Below are 18,861 nucleotides of genomic sequence, written 5' to 3' on the forward strand. Positions count from 1 at the left end.
GGGGGGGGGCTAATATGGGTTAAAGTTGTTTTTACATGTGAAAATTGTAAAAGAGAAAGTTTGAGGCAAGGAAGAAAAAGAGAGAGGGGAGTTTTAAAGAGCATGATTTATATCTCCATCCCAGGAATGGATCATTTCACCCATAATTAAGAGTGATACAGTTACTATCACACAGAGACGCCATTCAAAGGCTGCAGCCATCTGCTTGTGTTTTACACCCCCGGCCCTGTGATTTACACTGGGGTTGGCTGGTATGGTATCAAGTGCCCTGGAGGACAGATGGAGACAGAAACAGAGCAAAGTTTTAATACTTTATTCCTGAAGCCCACATGCAGCCTACGGTTTGAGACACAATGTCAGGAAAACGTCAAGAGCCTCCATACCCCAGCATGTTATAGTCAAAGCCCTCCCTCCAAACCAAGGTGCTGGAACTAATATAATGTTGCCCGAGCATTCCAGCAGCAGCGTTTAAGGCCCAGGCGCTCAAAACTTGAACCAACATGCAAGAGTAGAGGTCATGAAGTTGAGAGGTAGAGCAGAACACAAGCAGATGTCAATCGCTGAACTTGACAACACCTTGCATGATGCTTTCAATCTAAAACCGACACACTTGTGGTAACTTGCATACCGTCAGAAAAAGATGCAGGTGTGGAATGGAGAAAAGCCAAGGATTATTATTAAAAAACGATGTACTAATAGGGAAAAGGGGGGCTTGGCCTTTCTAAATTTAGAAGTTTATAACTTAGGTTTCGAATTGGCCAAATTGGTGAGGCATTGGGCTCAACCGGATTGGATAAAGATAGAAATGGCTGTGGTGGCTCCCCCCAGACCCATACAGGTTCGCTCTCAGATAAAGATTAAAGGTAGAGGAAAAAAAAAAATCCCATTCTGAAGCCTTCTCAATGGGTGTGGTCTGAAGTGCATAGGTAGATGGGGAAATCCCAATGCAAGCAGGGGTATTCTTTCATATGGGATATTCACATATCGCGAGAGGTAAACACTTGTTTTGTTGGAATTTGGCAGAGGAACGGTATATGTGTGATTGGGATCTATATCAGGATGCAATTTTTAAGTCATAACATGAGCTAGTGGATCTATTTCTTTTGGAGGGAAGGGTATGTACAACTAAGGATCAGTGAGTCAAGTGTGTTCCCACTTAACATACTGTAAGTATTGAGGAATCTAATAAATTGCAAAAGCTTTTTGATTTGCCAAGGACAATGCATAGTGCTTGCACATTTGACAAGAATATAATGAAATTTCAAAGTGTGAGCACTGAGAATCTTAGATTTATATGACAAAGAGATTTAGAATGTGAAATAGATAAGGAGAAATGGTGTCATATACCTTCTGAGGTTGGCGGGGTCACTAGGGATATTCTAGGCAAATTTACTCTTTACATAATCATACATAGATCCTACTATACTCCTATGAAGCTTTTCAGAATGGACTTAGTAGAAGACAAAAGGTGTTGGAAGTGTAAGGGAGAAAATGGAACATTTTTGCATGCCTTTTGGAAATGTCCTGTGGTATTACTTCTCTGGGAAGCAGTATTAAGGAAACTGGAAGATTGGTTGGGACAAAGGTTACCGGAATCTCCACTGTTCTGTCTCCTGAGAGAGCACACTTTTGCCACAAGGAGTCAACAAAGGACAGTATGCGCTAATAACCACAGGCCTCATCACTGCACCAAGGCTGATACTGAGGAATTGGAAGAGCACATACACACCGGGGCTCACAGATTGGACTCAACTGATGACGGAGACTGCATCCTACCAATATTTGAATGTCAGGAGTAACAATGTTAAAGGGAAGTTCCATTTCGTATGGGACTATTACTTTTCATATATTAAGGGCTTGAAACATTAAGCATGTGTTGAAACACATTGCAGTTGATATAATCACAAACAATATAGTGATGCAGAGGGGTGTTGTCCTTCAGTTTTATTTCAAATAATAATAATAATAATAATAATAATAAATAAATACTTTAATGCAAAAAAGGACAACGCTTTCTTAGATGTTTTGATAAACACATTCCCATTACGGTACTATTTTTGTGGCATCTCAAAGCCATGATTCTAGTTCAGTGATCCCTATGGATCGCCTCCCTTGGACTCAGTTGCTTCTGACAGTGCTCTCGGCCGGCAGCAAAGGAAGCAGTAGCTGAATATTTTCCATTGTTTGGTGTGGAATAGTTTGGCTGACCTCTTATTACACTGGATCGCAGGTCGGCTGAGCAGCATGTGGAGGTGGTGGGAGAACAGAGCAACAGAGAAGGCAAGAATACAGTCAGAATAGCGCTGCCAGAGTCCTAATGAGAGACCAAAAATATGATCACATAACTCCCATTCTATACTCATTGCACTGGCTCCCTTTTTCATTCCGGATCGACTACAAAATCCTCATGCTTACACAAAAACGTATCACTGGACATGCACCACCATATCTACAAGAACTCATCACCTTGAAACCCTCCCCTCGCACCCTCAGATCAACAGGACAATTGCTTCTTCAGGTCCCCACCACAAGGCTTTGTACTATGGGTGACCGAGCTATTTGTTCAGCTGCACCACGGCTCTGGAACCAGCTCCACATTGACCTGAGAGCAGTACAGAACCTGGACACTTTCAAAGCTGAACTGAAGACTTTTTTATTCAGAAAGGCATTTTTGTGCTGATTGTTTTTATTGTTTTTATTCTCCTGTGTAGCACTTTGAGATTCCTTGGAATGAAAAGTGCGTTATAAATAAAATATATTATTATTATTAATATAAATAGACAAAGAGTGACAACAAGTAAATATTGGTAAAGCTCTTAGAGTAAAGAAAGAAAGTTGGAGAGGAGATTCTGTACAGAGGTACATACAAGTACCACATTTCTTTAATGTATAAATAACTAGAAATTTCCCCTGGGATTAATAAATCAATCAATCCTATAGGGTTCAATTCAGTTCTTGTTAATGGAGAAAACTTCCCACACATGACAAAATCATTTTATTTGGTAATTGGGGGAAATCTACTTTCTAATTATAGTATCTGATCTAATTAATAAATAATAAAAGCAGGTTTAGTTTCACTACAGCAAAGGGGAGAAGTTAAAGCACTAAAGGTCAGCAAGATTTTCAGGTGGTTGTAAATTACTGGATGGTCAGCTGGGGTTGGGGCAAGGGCTTTAAGATCGACTCCGGGCTAAAGAATTGGCCTTGGCTGTTGCCGTGGTCATAGCTCCTGTTTACTTAGAGGAGGAATAAGTGCAGGCACGCCATAGATTAAAGTCCACCTGCCAATACTTTTAGTCTTATTCGATTTAATTCTACATATAAATGTCCCCCCAAACTGATCTAAAGATATCAGAATCCATATCATTAACATATCATTAACACCATAGTTAATGATTTAGACTGATGATACTTCCTAAAATGTATAATATTAACTTACAGTAATTATGTTGCAAACACCAAAGCATCTATCAAGGGCTATCCTAGATCCATGTCTATAACATACATGAGAGGGCATGATAATGTATTGGTCTATGTGTGTGTGTGTGTGTGTGTGTGTGTGTGTGTGTGTGTGTGTGTGTGTGTGTGTGTGTGTGTGTGTGTGTGTGTGTGTACCTGGCCCCCAGACCAATCTCCTGCCTCACCTCACCTCTGCTCATCTCATCAGTGGAAGTTGCTGAGGTTTCTGATCGATGCCTTCACGAGCGCTGCCTTTTGATGGATTGACCCTTGCCATGCCAAATACCTTCGCTGTATGCGCAATTAAAATAATAAACGCAGGATCTCTGACACAGGCATGCTTCATGGCGAGTGCAGGGATCATTTGCCGGCGCATTTCACTTCAGGCTTGACAGAGACAAAGGAGATCATAACGTCCCTAAGTAGCAAAGTAGGAGAGCAAGGCTGTGATAGATTGCGACCGTTTGTCTTTGGGATAGTGGCTGTGTAAGTGTGTGTTTGAGTGTGTAATCGCCGTCATGTCTCTATGTGGGATTCTGTGTGTTTATTGCTGGTGGAACGTGGTGAACTCATTTAAGACCCCATTGTAATGCCTTACTTTGTGTGGCTGTACATCTACTGCACCGGTCAGTCTTTTCATATGTCCTGTATATAGTCCATATCCACAGGATTGCTCTGTTGTCCCAGGAAATTCCACCGGATGCATGTCTTTTTGCCAATGTCCATTTCCTCCCGCTTTCTTTGTGTTTGAATTTTAAACTCTGGTGGATTTATGAGGACTATGGTTAACTGTTCTTCAGACCTCTGCAGGGTAAATCCAGACAGCTAGCTAGACTATCTGTCCAATCAGAGTTTTCTGTTGCATAATTAAAACTACTTTTAAACATACATGTTCCATCAAAACAATTTCTTCTCGAAAGTTATTTTGCAGTGGCTCCGTGCGGAGCTAAGCGCTGCCCATGAAGATTGTGATTGGTTTAAAAAAATGCCAATAACCCAGGGGACGTTTTTCTCCCATCCCGGAATGCTGCGTGGACTAGCCAGACCCTCCTCCGCAGCGCTGTGGAGGAAGGTCCGGCAAAGCGGGACTAATATGTATATAACCGTATTGTTTTCTTTAAAGTATCACTAGCATATTTTAGCATTTAAAAATTCACATGTTAATCTGACTTGTCTGACCTTTTTGGAGCGCTTGGAACACTTTACTAATTAGCCAACTGCTAACGTTATCTATAACAATTGCTAGCCACAACGTTTGCCTACTGTACGTAACTGGTGTGTGTGTGTGTGTGTGTGTGTGTGTGTGTGTGTGTGTGTGTGTGTGTGTGTGTGTGTGTGTGTGTGTGTGTGTGTGTGTGGTATGGGTAGAAGACTTTATATTGAGCTGTTATTTCTGGCAGAGCCCATACAAGCATGAAAATTGCTTTAAAAAAGGAGCCCGTCCAGCTCTCCTTCTGCAAAGGCAGCTCTGTCTCGCCGAGACACCTGCACGGCCTGATGGATGGCCAGTTATGCATATGCAAAAAAGAACGTGTAAATTCATTTTGTAGCTGTCTGTGTCTGGCTAACGACGCCGGAGACCACAGCCAAAAAGAAAAGAAAAAGCATGTCCCAGATCAGAGCACCATATTGTTTTTTGTCACCATGACAATTCCATCAATTTAATGCCAGTGCTGAATAAACAGTGATGCACAGTGTGTGATGACATTAGCGGGAATACGAGTCAAGTATTCAGTGTGTGACAGCCAGAACACAATACTGCTTTGAAATATTGCTTTTGAAGACAATACTGTTGTCCTCCGCGAAGAGGATATGTGCTTGTAGTTTCTTAATAAAGAATGCAGAATATAAAATGAACATAGATTGTAATGACGAATACGTGCCAAACTCACCTTCACATGGGGTTTGGCCAGGAGTTTGAGAAGCTCTTTGATTTCTCCGTTGGCTGATTTCCCTTCCAGCTCCTCAGACAACTAAAAAGGAGAATACAAAGATTGTTCACACAAATGCATTTAAAATATATAAGATCAATCATGGAAGGCTATTAAATATGCAGATAAGAAATTAAAAATCCCACTGTCGTCTGTAGAGGTCATTATTTTTGAAGATTATTGTCTTGTTTTTCCAAGCCTTATTTTAACTAGTGACTTGAGGTAAAAACTAATTATATTACTTACAGAGATACATCTAACGGAAACTATTTTACCCAGTAAGAGAGTGTGAACCAGTGAGTTAACCCTCACTTGGGTTCACCTAAGGGTTCATTTAAGGGTACTGGCTATGTTTGTACTTTCAGACAGCCCCAACCAACGGGGACCAATTGGACAGGACATGTGATATTGTGCTTTATTAGCAGCATCTTGTTTCTTTCTTTTTTCTGACAAAGCAATCAAGCCACATACAGATACAACACAAGAACACAGACCCCCTCAGACTTTACAATACAGTGTACAACAGATAGCGCCTTTCATGAAACTCAAGGAAACTTTACAGGATGACTGTGGCTAAGCTAAAGGAGGTTATAGGTTGTGGTAAACCGGTTTTGTTTCAGGAGTTTTTAAAAAAAAAGTATTTTCTCATTAAGGTATTGGGTCCACCCTAAATTAGGTGCATCTTAATAGGAGGCAAGGTTAATTCTTGACAAAAGGACTAGAATTCTCACGTGTTGCCATTTTTCTCTTTGTTAAATCTACTATTCAGTAGGATTATTTTTTAATTAAAATAAACCCATTCCTCTTGGAAACAATGTGGGTAGTCCCTGAGCAGTGGGGCCGTGCTGGACTTTCATGATAAATGGCTGCTAAGACTCTGAGACGAGTGACTCTGCTTCTCAAGCCCAGGCCACGCTTCTCCGTCTGCGCTTTGATTTATGGATGCTCATCCTTGATGTGGTGCAAGTGTGGAGAGGAGAGACGACCCGTCGCACACAAAGACATGCTTGTACTGAGCTGGGATCAGGAGCTAATGTTGACTACACAAAGAGGACCAGTGGAGATCACAGGCTGGGATGTGAGGGGACAGCTGACAGTGATAGAGAAAATCACACACACATGAACTGTCATGCTTCTTCTCTTGTATGTATGGTGTGTGAGCATGCATGTACAGATGGTTACTGTGTATTTTCAAGCAAATTGCCATAAATACATCACATAAAATTGAATACGTTTTGGATGTTGCTCAGACTAAAAAAACAATATGATGACATCAGTGAGCTTTAGCATTTTTTCTTGTACATTTCATAGTATAATGATTATTCAAGTAAAACATTTTTTTTAGACTAATCAACAATGAAAAAAATCATTAGTAAATAAAAATGAGCTTGACCCATGTTTTTTTTGTATGACATCTAAAACTGACAGAAAATACGTTTAAAAAAAAAAAATCAAAATTGGCAGTCAAAGTATAGAGGCTGACATATTTTGTCCAGAAATTATTCAGAGAACATATTTGTGATTTTTCGTTACATAAACAAATAAAATCCCTTGCTGTAATTTTTCTGTGGGTTTTATTTTAAACCCATTTTTATATTATGTTATGCATTCTTTGTATTGTATCTCATCTTATTTGTACTTATCATTTTTGGCATTCTGTTCATTCTGTCCATTTTCCCTTATTGTAAAGCCTGTCCTGCATTTCTTGTATGAAAGGCGCTACCCAAATAAAGTTTATTATAATTTTATAAAACAGTTGAACAGGAGATAAGCGAACTGCCAATCAGATGACTATTCCAGCAAGCACAACTTTTATGGTTACAAATCCCCTCACAATGGATAATGGATGCGTGACTGGTCACTGGACAGATTTCCTTTAATAAAACTTTGACTAAAACATTCACTTGTTAATAAAAAAGACAAACATTACAACAAAAATGTCAGTTTTACTTCTAGCAGGAAACCACTACATGCCATTAACACTTCAGCACAAAGTGTGTAGGGTCAAAGTGTGTGGTCAAAGTGTGTATGCATGAAGCAGTGTAGCAAAAAAAAAAAGCATGAAGGGACATATAGATCATTTTGGTGCCTCTGTTGTCATCACCTAACAGATAAGCTGAACTGGAAAATCTCTCCAAATGCAGTGTTCTTCTCAAGGCAGACGATGACAGAGGTTGGGAAAACCTACAGTTTGTTTGACTAACGACACCTGGGGTGCAGGAATGAGGGAACAGAGGTGAGGCAGAGGTAAAGGCAGGGGCCCAGGGGTTAGACGAGGGTTAGGGAGGACGCTATGTCACTACACCCAAAGATAGGAACATGTGCTTTTGGCTGGGGGGGGGGGGTAATTTCATTATTTGCATTAGCTTTGACCTCCCCCCCCCCCCCACCAGGGAGAGCGACCATGCTAATGAATAGTCAAAGTGGTCAAGATTACTCTAGCTTAACCTAGTCAAACCTGCATTACTTCACTTTTTTACCAGAATATTAGATTCTGAAAAACCCAAATGTGGTATTGTAGAGCTAAAGACACAAAACAAAGAGATAGCACACATGATCGAATTAGAAGAGAGGAGGAGGAGGAGAGAAAGTTAGCGCTAAAGGGGAGTCAGGGTCAGGGTCTTTAGAGAGGGAAAATCTCCTGCTCTGATACACCGACATTTATCATCACATCGTCAAGCTGTTTACAGCAAGGGAGGGAGACAAAGAAAGACATAGACCTGTAAATTTCCAGTCTCTCATAATGTCCTATTAAAGCACCTTGCCCCATAACTCAGCATGGAGGACAGATGGGCCATGTTTGACAACACCCTCTGCTCTCTACCTTCATGCTTCCATGTTAGAGTCATCATTTTCCATCCTCAGACCGTCACAGAGAATGAGGGAGGGGGCAAAAAAAATGATGCTGGTCTCCTTTGAGACTTTGTTTATTTCATTTGTTAAATGTCATGGCAGGCACTGCAGTGTTTAGATAAGTTTGATCCCAGCATGTTGGTGTATAGCTCTCCCTTGACCCTGAACGGCTAATATATCAAGCTCACCTTGTTTCAATGTGATGTTATTTAAACATAGTAAAACTACTACTAGAAAAATCTGATCTCGGCCACCCGTTTCATTTGATGGCTAAAATGCACTTTGGTTTCATTTACTATTTTATATGTTTTATTGTGATCAATAATACATTGGTTGACAAGCTGTATTTATTTAAATAGGTTTTAAACAGTCATGCACAAAGATGTTTTCCTAAAAAAAAAGTGTGTAAAGTGTCACGGTCTAAGTACTGGTTTTCACACTCTTAGAAAAATGAAATTATAAAGGAAATGGATGAATGGATGAAGTTCTCTCATGCACATAATCAAAAGTTTCCGAAGAAATACCTGTTCATTAAAGTGACTTCATTTTAAATGTCTTTTCAATGGGGTCATATTTAAAATACATACATAAAGTTGGTGGAACTATTAAGATGCCAATGCCATTTTAACATATTATATTTTAACCAATGCTAATAACTTGTGGCCATGTTTATTTACAGCTTGAGATTTTTCAACACTAGACTCAACAATTATGTATAGAAAGCTAAAAACTTCTCTTTTGAATGTGAGGACAAAAATGTGACAGATAAGAAGAAAATAAAGCAAAACATTAAGAAAACAAAAGCTGCAAAAGGAATCTTAAGTTCAATCAGTGAAGTTGAATGTTGCATGCCGTTTTGGGTAAGACTATCATAAGTCTATGTCATGGATAATAGACCTTAATGCATAAGACGGGGACAACATATTGTCCTCTAGAAAAATCAGAAAACAAAATCATTATCATTGTTCAGATAAAGGAGTTACAGCTGATAATTACATCCAATAATGTGGAGCCTGTTTATCAAAACGGCTATAAAGTATAAAGTATAAAGTTGTCACTTTAAGAGAAAAGTAGATAAAGAATGTCAGGAAGAAGAATTGTATTGAAAGTGGGTTAAAAAACACTGGTAAAAAACAAGATAAGCCTCTATTGTCCCCTTCACAATTTTGCAAGTACAAGAGTAATGTTACCAGTTGTTACATCAATGTTGCCCCCCCCCCCCCCCTCCACACACACAATGTTTTTAGTTATCATTGTTGGCCCTTAAGATTAAACACATTTTTGTGTATAATCTTTAAAGTCTAAAATGAAATACCTATCAAACAGTAACTGTGACATGTTCTGATGATCATGGGTCTAATTTACATTCAAATGTTCAAGAAATTGGACCTACCAAAGGCTTGTGGAACCATAATTAAGATATTAATGAATCCAACCCTCTCTCTATTTCTCTCTGTGTCTGCCTCTTTCCCATTACTAATTGTAGGTATGGACTGCAGACCAGTGCCCTCTGATGGCACCCAGTGGTCCTTCCAAGTAACAGCAGGTATTTTGTTGAGAATATAGATGTTGGGAAGTTGGCCAGAAAAGGAAAACAAGTTATTTATGGGAGAAGGATACGTGTCAGCCACAGGGACATACAGTCTCAGTTTAAGCAATGGACAGTGATCTGGAACAAGGGGCTGGCTTACTGTTGAAGTGGTGTTTGTAGATTTTCGACAGGATTGATGGAGACTGATTGGATCGGCAGACTGGAACATATATCGAGCTGGTTCACGTGGGAGGCGGATTTGCCCCTTTGGATTAAAGTTGGGGTTTTTCACATTCCACAATGAGGCAAGAGTGCGTCAATTTCAGTCTTAATGAGGGCTGGAGGGAAATTGTGAGCAGTGATAAACGTGTAAGCACATCCATAAACGCATGTGCAGTCAAACACTGACATATCTTTATATTTATGTAATACAGTACTTATTTTCCTGAGCCCAGTATCGATCATGTTTCAGGCGGCGCTCGTTTGTTTGAGCAGTGGCAGTCACCTGCTGTGTGTGCTAGACAGTGCGGCCGGGGGCAGATGGGGGTTGAAGTGTCATTTTATGTTAGGCAATAAATTAAGCGTCCATTACCCGAAACCCAAGCCCGAAATGAATTTCATTTAACTGTAGATCTCTCCCATTGCACTTTAGTCCTCAACCACCACTTCAATAGCATTCATTTGGAACAGTGACACGGGGGAAAAACAATCCGCATCAAAAATCCACTGCAACGCTCAGAGTTGGGAGATTTTCTTTTTTTGACTAGCCAAGGAAGGGGTACTCGGGATTGTGGTGTGCTACGAGATGCTTTGATACACCATCTCTGGGATTTATTCCGATACCTGATAATCCCGAGGAGACGTTTTACAGGGCATTTAGCAGGAAGCATAAATTTGAAAGTCTATAATTTGACAAAAAGAATGAGAAACCAAATCTGTAATGGGGAGGGAAGATGGAGGCTGATAGTCAGGGGTGTCTTGAACAGTCTATGGCCTTTTGCCTGAACCTAGGGACGCAGCACACAGACTTAGGAAAGAAAAACATAAGTGATCCTTCACACTCTGTTGGCCGCATGAATTTGGTGGAATTCTTGTTCTGGTGTTATCTGGTCAGCAGTGTCCTTTAAATAGCAATAGCAATAAAATGTCTATTTGAGAATATTGTGCTTGCAGATTCCAATCAGGAAACCCTGGTTCGGTTAAGAGTCCTGGGTGGTTATGTGTGAACCTTCCAGGATGGAACGTTATGGCTACTCCAATGACACTTGTGACGTGTAAGGTCAGAAAAACCACCTAAGACCACAAGACTTTTTCTTTTGTGACAGTCTTAGGACACCGTGGACTCTCTCCTCCTTGGTCTTTACCTCAACCAACTGTACAAACTTCAGCCCCTCTTTCTTTCGTCTTTCCATTGACTCGGTACTAATTAGGATGATGTATGGCTGTGGGCTCTTCAGAAGGGGTGGAATAGTCAGAGGCCCTTTGATTACAATAAACAGAGCAGGGGATTTCAAACAAAACCACACACCAGTAAAAGGGCTTTTCCTCCTCTCCGTTCACCATGCCAGGCTGGTTCTTTGGTTTACACAGGTGTGGGTTTGTGCAAAAGTGGATGTGAGCGGGGCAGTTGCATGCTTGTATGCACACGTGGCTTTCAATAAATATTGCAGATTAACAATACTGTAACAAATGGACAATGGATGTTTAATCAATAAATCAGAACAAATATCTTTCACAACTTGACGAGAGGTGCAGGGCCAACGGAAAAAACTCATCATCAGTAGTGCTGTTAGTACTATTATTGTCTGTGTGATGACTTCTCATTAACAGGTTAACAAATGAAGAGGGACTGCAGGGCATGAGTGTTCCCTCTGAATGTGAATATTTAATCTGTTCTCTCTTCCCCCGACTCCTGTTTATATGATGCAACGCCACAATCATCTGTAGTTTGCCGGCTGCTTTCATGCAGGCCCATCCATCTTCAGCTTTCCTCTGGATAAGTTGCCTTTCCATCCAGTTTTTTGCCCTAGGAAAATTATCGGTGAAGAACTGGATTTTCAATTTTGTGGTATATGGCTAGATGCTTGGGCAATGAGTGGGCGGCAGAATGGTGGTGGATGTATAGGAGGGACAGTCTAGTGTTATTGCAACAGTGACTGAGTCCAGAAAAATGCGATAAAGAGGCATTAGGCAGTTGTGATCTAAATTTGCGAGTTCAATCTGCACCACATTCAACGGTTTCAACATTCAACACTGAGTCTCTCTGGATTTTAGCATAAGCAAACCATGTTTGCTTGGTTTTTAAACACAACAAGACAGGCCATGCAAGACAGAAAAGACAATTTATGTGTAGGTGGGTGACAAATTAAAGGGAAAAAAAACAAGATAAATGAGTAGAGCACACATCAAATGAAGAGTCCTCCATGCAGGACACAAGCACTCACAGAATAGTTTGATGAATATGAAGATGATATTACAGCAAGGGATTTTACGCTGTGGCCTTCACAGTCACCATCTGTCAGGATCGCAGGAGGGCTCTCCATCTATTGTCTTTTTCCATAAACAATGGGTAAACATGCTACCACATAATTGTTAGATAGTAAATGCCATAAACATATTCTTTGTAAATCTTTACAAACATTTACCGAAAGAACCAAGCAGGTCTGCCTATTGCACAATCCAAATATTCGGCAAAACTTGCCATTTTAAGTGTGTATCTTGGAGGTGTTTTTTTATCTTAGTAAAGGGACTTTTGAAAACGGTAACATACGGATAGCAAAAGGGGAAATAAACCACGCACCAAATGTAAGGTTTTATCCTGCCAATGTTCCGTTGCAACACACTTATTGACCAAATTACAAACAACTCTGTGACGCAGTCCAGTCTGCGGCCTGCTTTGCCCAGCGTCACCCCTCGCCTAAATCAAACAAAGTATTTCCAGTAGGTGACAATGCATCTGAAACAGACAATCCCCTGTTATGTGCTACATGTGTGAAAGGACAACTCTGGATTATGCCGGGACCGTATCCCTCGGACAATGTTCATATGAGTTCATGTGTGAAAACAGCTTAAGACACTCTATGTTGTTTTTTTCATTTCATTTGTCACCCATCAGTTTGTGCAAACAAATAAATGGAAATCTTCCTTTCAAAAAAAAGAACTTACTTCATGGGCTAAAGCTGCAGCGCTGTCAAGGACAGGGACGGGCTTGCTCTTTTCGTAGTGCTGCAGCTGTTCATGGATCTGAAAGGACAAATTGTGTTCATCAGTGGGAGAGAGAGAAAAAGGGGAGAGAGATGCCACGGCGATGCCTCTCTAAGCAAACACACACGTGTGAGCAAAGTGCACACGCAACAACCCATGTGCACTGCTACAAGCACAAATGTATGAAAACGTGTACAGCTTCCATCAATTGAACCCTCGTGTTATTTTCCTATATCAATGCTCTTTTTAACTACCCAATTGTAATAACCCAAAATAACATGATTAATTCCACAGAACACTCTCTGGCAAGTACAACTTTCATTAATTTCGGGTGTCATATTCAAGTGTAGTGCTTCTGAAAAAGTATTGGGTAGAAGTTAACATATTCCAGTCTGTGATTATCTATCAACATACATTCTTTTAATTATAGTCTAAATAGTTCCTAATTTCTGCTTTTCAAACTCAAACATTAGGTATAATTTCCTATAATGAGGTTAACTGACCATAAATTCCAAAAATAACTGTAAAACTAAAGTTAATTAGTTAAAGTTAGTGTTACGTAGTGTTGAAAATGTTTAAAAAAAAGGTGACAAACATTGAAAAAAAACGTAAGAAAAAGTTAAAAACATCAATACAAATTGATTTTCAATTGTGACGGGAAGACAAGAGGGCAAACCTGAGTTGGCCCTTACTATAAGCTTTATCAAAGAGTTGAGTTTCTAAGCCTACTCTTAAATGTGGAGATGGTTCCTGTCTCAAAACCCAAACTGGGAGCTGGTTCTACAGGAGAGGAGCTTGGTAGCTGAAGGCTCTGGCTCCCATTCTACTCTGGAGACCCTAAGAACCACAAGTAACTCTGCAATCTGGGACCCGGTGCAGTGCCGTCCTTGTTCTTGTCAGTACACGAGCTGGAGCTATCTGGAACAACTGCAAAAGTGTTTTGCATCTTTTTGAAAATTTAAAATTTTACTTTACGCAGGTGAAAAATGCAGTCCATGGTGTTTCTTTTATGTAGGTGGTAAAGGATATATCCTGATCAAAGATTATTCTGAGATTGTTTACCATGGTGCTGGAGGCCACGACAATACTATCCAGAGTAGCTATGTCATCAGATAATAAGATTTTGTGAAGTTTGGGGCCAAGTACAATATCTTCATATTGTCTTAGCTTAACATCATGAAATTGTAAGTCATTCATGTTTTGATGTTCTTAATGCAAGATTGAAGTATAACTAACGGATTGGTTTCTTCTGGCTTGATCAATGGAAATAATTGGGTATCATCTGCATAACAGCGAAAGTTAATGGAATGTTTCCTAATATTATTGCCCAGAGGAAGCATATATAAGGTGAAGTATAATTGGTCCAAGCATAGTGCCTTGTTGAACACCATGACTAACTTTAGCGTGCATGAAAGATTCATCGTTAACATGAACAAACTGAGATCAATCGGATAAATAGGAATCAGCTTAGTGCAGTTTCTTTAATGCCAATTAGCTGTTCCAGCCTTTGCGTTAGGATGTGATGGCCAATAGTGTTGAATGCTGCCATACGATCCAATGAGACAAATACAGAGACAAGTCCTTTGTCTAAAGAAATTAGAAGGTAATTTGTAATTTTCAGCAGTGCTGTCTCTGCGTTGTACTCTAAAGCCTGACTAAAAATCATCAAGTAAACTATTTCTATGTAAAAAGACCCAAGATTGATTAGAGACTGCCTTCTCCAGGATCTTAAAGAAAGGGAAGATTAGATTTAGGTCTAAAATTAGCCCAAACCCCTGGATTAAGAGTGTTTTTATAGGAAGAGGTTTTATTACAGCTACTTTAAATGACTGCTGTACCAAAGCTGTTATTAAATGACATATTGATCATAGTTTGTAAAGAAGTATTGGGATGGAGTCTTAGAGAGAGGTAGACGGCTTGGATGAAGACATCTTTAAATTTATTTAGTTTCAAGGTCCGTTGGAGAAAACGAGTCTAAATATAAGTCAGGTCTTATAGCTATTTATAGGTACTGCATTTGAAGTTGAATCAGTACAGGTTGAGGGCAAGAGGTAATGAATTTTATCTCTAATAGTTAGATGTTTATTATTATAGAAGCTTGTCACCGCTGAAAAATTTACAAATACATGGCTCAGCAGAGCTGTGACTTTCTGTCAGCCTGGCTGCAGTGCTGAAAAGAAACTTGAGGTTGTTCTTAGTTTCTTAATACTAAGTAATATCCTGCTCTTGCTTTTCGGAAGGCATACCTAAACATTTTCTTAGTGAGACTGGTCCAGATCGGTGGAACGCCATTTATTTCAAAGTTGTTGCTAGTTAGATTTAATTTGCAGGTTTGGAAGTTATACCATGGAGCTAGCTCTTGCTCATTATCATCTTTTTTAGTGGAGGTAACAGAGTCAAGTCGTGTCGTTTGCAGTGAGTCTGCCACAGTAAGTCCATCATGTTCTACTCACACACAGCTCTTTCACTCAAGACTCCCTGGACTGTGCACAACAGAGTGCTTTCAAGTATTTTAGCTTGCTTATCCACTGTACAAACAATCCAGTTTTCCACCATGCATTTGATATGCCCTAGTGGCCCGGTGAGCATTCCAAATCATTTCAACAGTCTCGTTAAATTGGCCTAACGTTTCCTTATCAGCCTCAACACTGCAACTGCAAAATGTTGGGAGACAAAGCTGTAACTCTGGAGACTTACTAAAACGGAAAGTAGGACTGACTCGTGTGTTAACGTTTACTCATTAACACACACAAAAACACTTCATCACTCAAAAACTGATATGTGGACCAGAGATGGTATAACTTATACATACACATTAGGCCACATGCTTGTGCTCCAGCCCATGCAGATACACACACACACACACACACACACAAAACACGCCTCCCATGTGTGATTAAAGAGCAGCTGCACAAGAATGTGTTGACAGCCTACAGGCTGATGTCAGGTCCCATCAAATAACAGAGAGGGGAGACTATCTCCACTCCAGAGTCTCTCCTCAGCCTGGTGATGGGAGCTTGGCCATGTCAGACTAATAGCTGGGCCCTGGTCATGGAGCCTCCAGCTGGATGTCCCACAATGGGAGGGGAGAAAGTGACAGAGAAGCCCCTATGCCAATTTGTAGGGCCAAATCCAAACATGTGGGTACTAGATATATACAACAACGTAGCAGTGTCAATTTGCGACAGAGAATCACCCTGTAGGCCAGAAAGTGCAGAGAAAAGCAGTTTTTTTATATCTTTGTGGGCAGCTATAGATGCTGTGCGCAATTAAAACACATGTTTTAGGATCATAAGACATTATCTTCGTCACTCTATTTTTAACTAGGCAGCATTCTACAGTGGCAGCAAAGTGGATACTGTTAGATGACACAATAACATCATATGTCCCTTCTAGGGACAGATAATAGTGTTGCACGATTTGGAGAAAAAGTCATATTGCAAGTGAGGTAATTCCAATACTATCATAGTTGCGCCATCGTGACATCATGAGTTTACCGGATTATCCCGGAAAAAGCAAAAAATAAATGATTACAATTTATTTCAACTGGAACATACAAAGTTAAACAAGCATAAAAAGGAAATACATCAACAAAGATGTACTTTTTTAAAATAAGGAAATAAAAAATACTAATTCATTAATAATTAATATTTGGTATGCCCTTCTAAATGATGACATTCAAGATGGGTGTAATATAATTAGTGAAACCCTCTAACCACATGATACTAACGTGACCAACAGATGTGCTACTGCCTTAACAGACTGACTGATCACTGGTCATCTTTGTGAACGTTGCCACGAGGGATTCAACACAGAATCAGGCATTAGTGAGAGCAAGTAGGCAAGTGAGTGACGTCAGTGCCCGAGTGGTGAAGCAAGCGTGTTGCGTGTGTCCGTTGAATGCACCTGGATGTGTCTTCGCTAATATCTCTGTGCTTAATTTAGGACTACAAGCAGGATCATGGTACATCCCACCATGCAGCCCCTCCTTCTCATACATTGTATGTAAAGGGAGAGGGAGGGATAGGACTGCTTTCTTGTGTCGGTGTCACTGGAATCCAAAAAGTAAATAAAATGCAATTAAATGCATCTCATAATTAAAAAATACATTCAATAAAAAGAAAGAAAGGCTGTAAGCGATGTCAAAGTTAGCGTAGCGGCTGTGTGAGGGAAAAGCGAGAGAAAAAAAGAAAGACGATGTAAAGGGACTTGAGAGTAAACACCTAGCTTCTCATTTACTGTTAAAACTGTCGGTAAAGCGAAGGGTGTTACAGCGTAGAGAGTGTCATGCACACAGCACACCTTTTTGTTCACTTAAATTGCACCATTTATGCGGTTATGCCCTTGCAAAGAGTGACATCATAATTGCGATTAGAGTATTTGTGCTGCCCCACTAGAAACTCCCAAGACTAACTTATTATAGGCATTTAGTAGTTCATGATGTAATTTACAACAGAATTCAAATACACTAATGTCAGCATGCCAAAGGCACATTCATGACATTCTGGTAAGAAAAATAAAACACGTTATCCGGGTTAGCTTAGTTGGTTGAGTAGGCACACGTGTATAGAGGTTTACTGCTCGACACAGCGGCCGCAGGTTCAACTCCAACCTGAGACCCTTTGATGCATGTCATTCCCCCTCTCTACCCTTTCATGTCTTCATCTGTCCTGTGAAAATAAAGGCCTAAAAATTCCCGAGAAAAAACAGAAAAATTAAACACAACTATGTGTTAAATGACTTTGCAAATGTACACCAGCCCTCATTGCCTGTCAAAACTACACCTCAACTGTTGGACTTAAGCAGGTACAGCCATTTCAGCTTGACTTATTCACACAGACTTCTGTGATCAATCATGACCCATTAAGGCTGTGTCTCAACCAACAGAGCAGCCATGTTTCAAGGTCAGGTTACAGGTTCAAATCCCAGTGTAAAGCCGACATTACCAGGCTATAAAACATGGTGCATTAGGTGCGTCGTGGAGATAAATCTGTTGAAGGCCTGAGGGAGGCAAATGGTTGCTCAGCTCAGCTGTAGAGCGCCGAAAGCTGTGACTTGCGGACCTCAGATGGGATGTGAAGTTAGAGAAATGGTGTTGGAAAAAGCAAGCAATACAAGTGGCTTTGTAATGGCCTGGAGAGGTGCAGGACCTTGCATGAGAGTGGTGATAGGGCAAGGGACATATAATGTGTTGCATGCAGCTTACATAAGCCTAAGTAGGCCCCTCTGTTTACATGGTAGATAGTTAAACTGCTGTCAGTGGGTTTCATGTTTAATGGCATCAAATTAGAGCCACTCAAGGGCAATTCACGGAAATTTGTATCCTCATCTGTTTAATTTTACATAGCCACGTCATATTTATACAGTTACTCTCTACTGTTCATGAAGTCCCAACAACTCCACCCTGTGCTCTGACTTTTCTGTCTGTTCTTCTGAAGAAGAAAGCCATGAAAAGCCAGGCAGGCAGCTTCGCTTACTTCATCTGTACTGATCATTTTTGTAAGAAAACAGATGAAATAAATTAGAGATGTTGGCAGTGTCTTCAGCGCTCAAACATACCACAGTCCTAGTGACATCTGGTTAGCTAGTTGTTGCTCCACCACCTTGACTTACTTAGTTACTTTGGAATTTATCCGCTGCTTAGTGAGCCTGTCCATGATGCAGTAATGCATTTTAAAGTCATTACCCTGCTTTTTGCATAGCACGTTCTCTGTCCCATTGGTTAGGCAGCATTGCTCCAGGCAACTGGGAGAAGTGGCCTGGTGGAATAAAAAAACTGTGAGACAGTGTGCTACAGCCAAGTAGGGCTTAGCTCTAACCAGAGTATGACTCCTGTACACTCAACCGAATCAAAGACTGGGATTCTGAAGCTCCTCAGATGAG

At 40.3% G+C, this 18,861-nt stretch overlaps 1 protein-coding gene across 6 annotated transcripts in view; it reads right to left on the minus strand.

The window, feature by feature from the left end:
* Positions 1-18,861, minus strand: part of mpp7a (membrane protein, palmitoylated 7a (MAGUK p55 subfamily member 7)) — a 174,276-nt gene that overhangs the window by 78,964 nt on the left and 76,451 nt on the right. For all 6 annotated transcript variants that reach the window (XM_034862844.1, XM_034862841.1, XM_034862845.1 and 3 more), the window contains exons 4-5: positions 12,940-13,017; positions 5,352-5,432 (exon numbers count right to left, since the gene is read on the minus strand). In XM_034862844.1, the coding sequence (XP_034718735.1) occupies positions 5,352-5,432; positions 12,940-13,017 (159 nt within the window). The remainder of the gene's footprint in view (positions 1-5,351; positions 5,433-12,939; positions 13,018-18,861) is intronic.

The sequence above is a fragment of the Etheostoma cragini genome, chromosome 22, assembly GCF_013103735.1.
Source record: "Etheostoma cragini isolate CJK2018 chromosome 22, CSU_Ecrag_1.0, whole genome shotgun sequence".
In the NCBI taxonomy this organism is placed as follows: Eukaryota; Metazoa; Chordata; class Actinopteri; order Perciformes; family Percidae; genus Etheostoma; species Etheostoma cragini.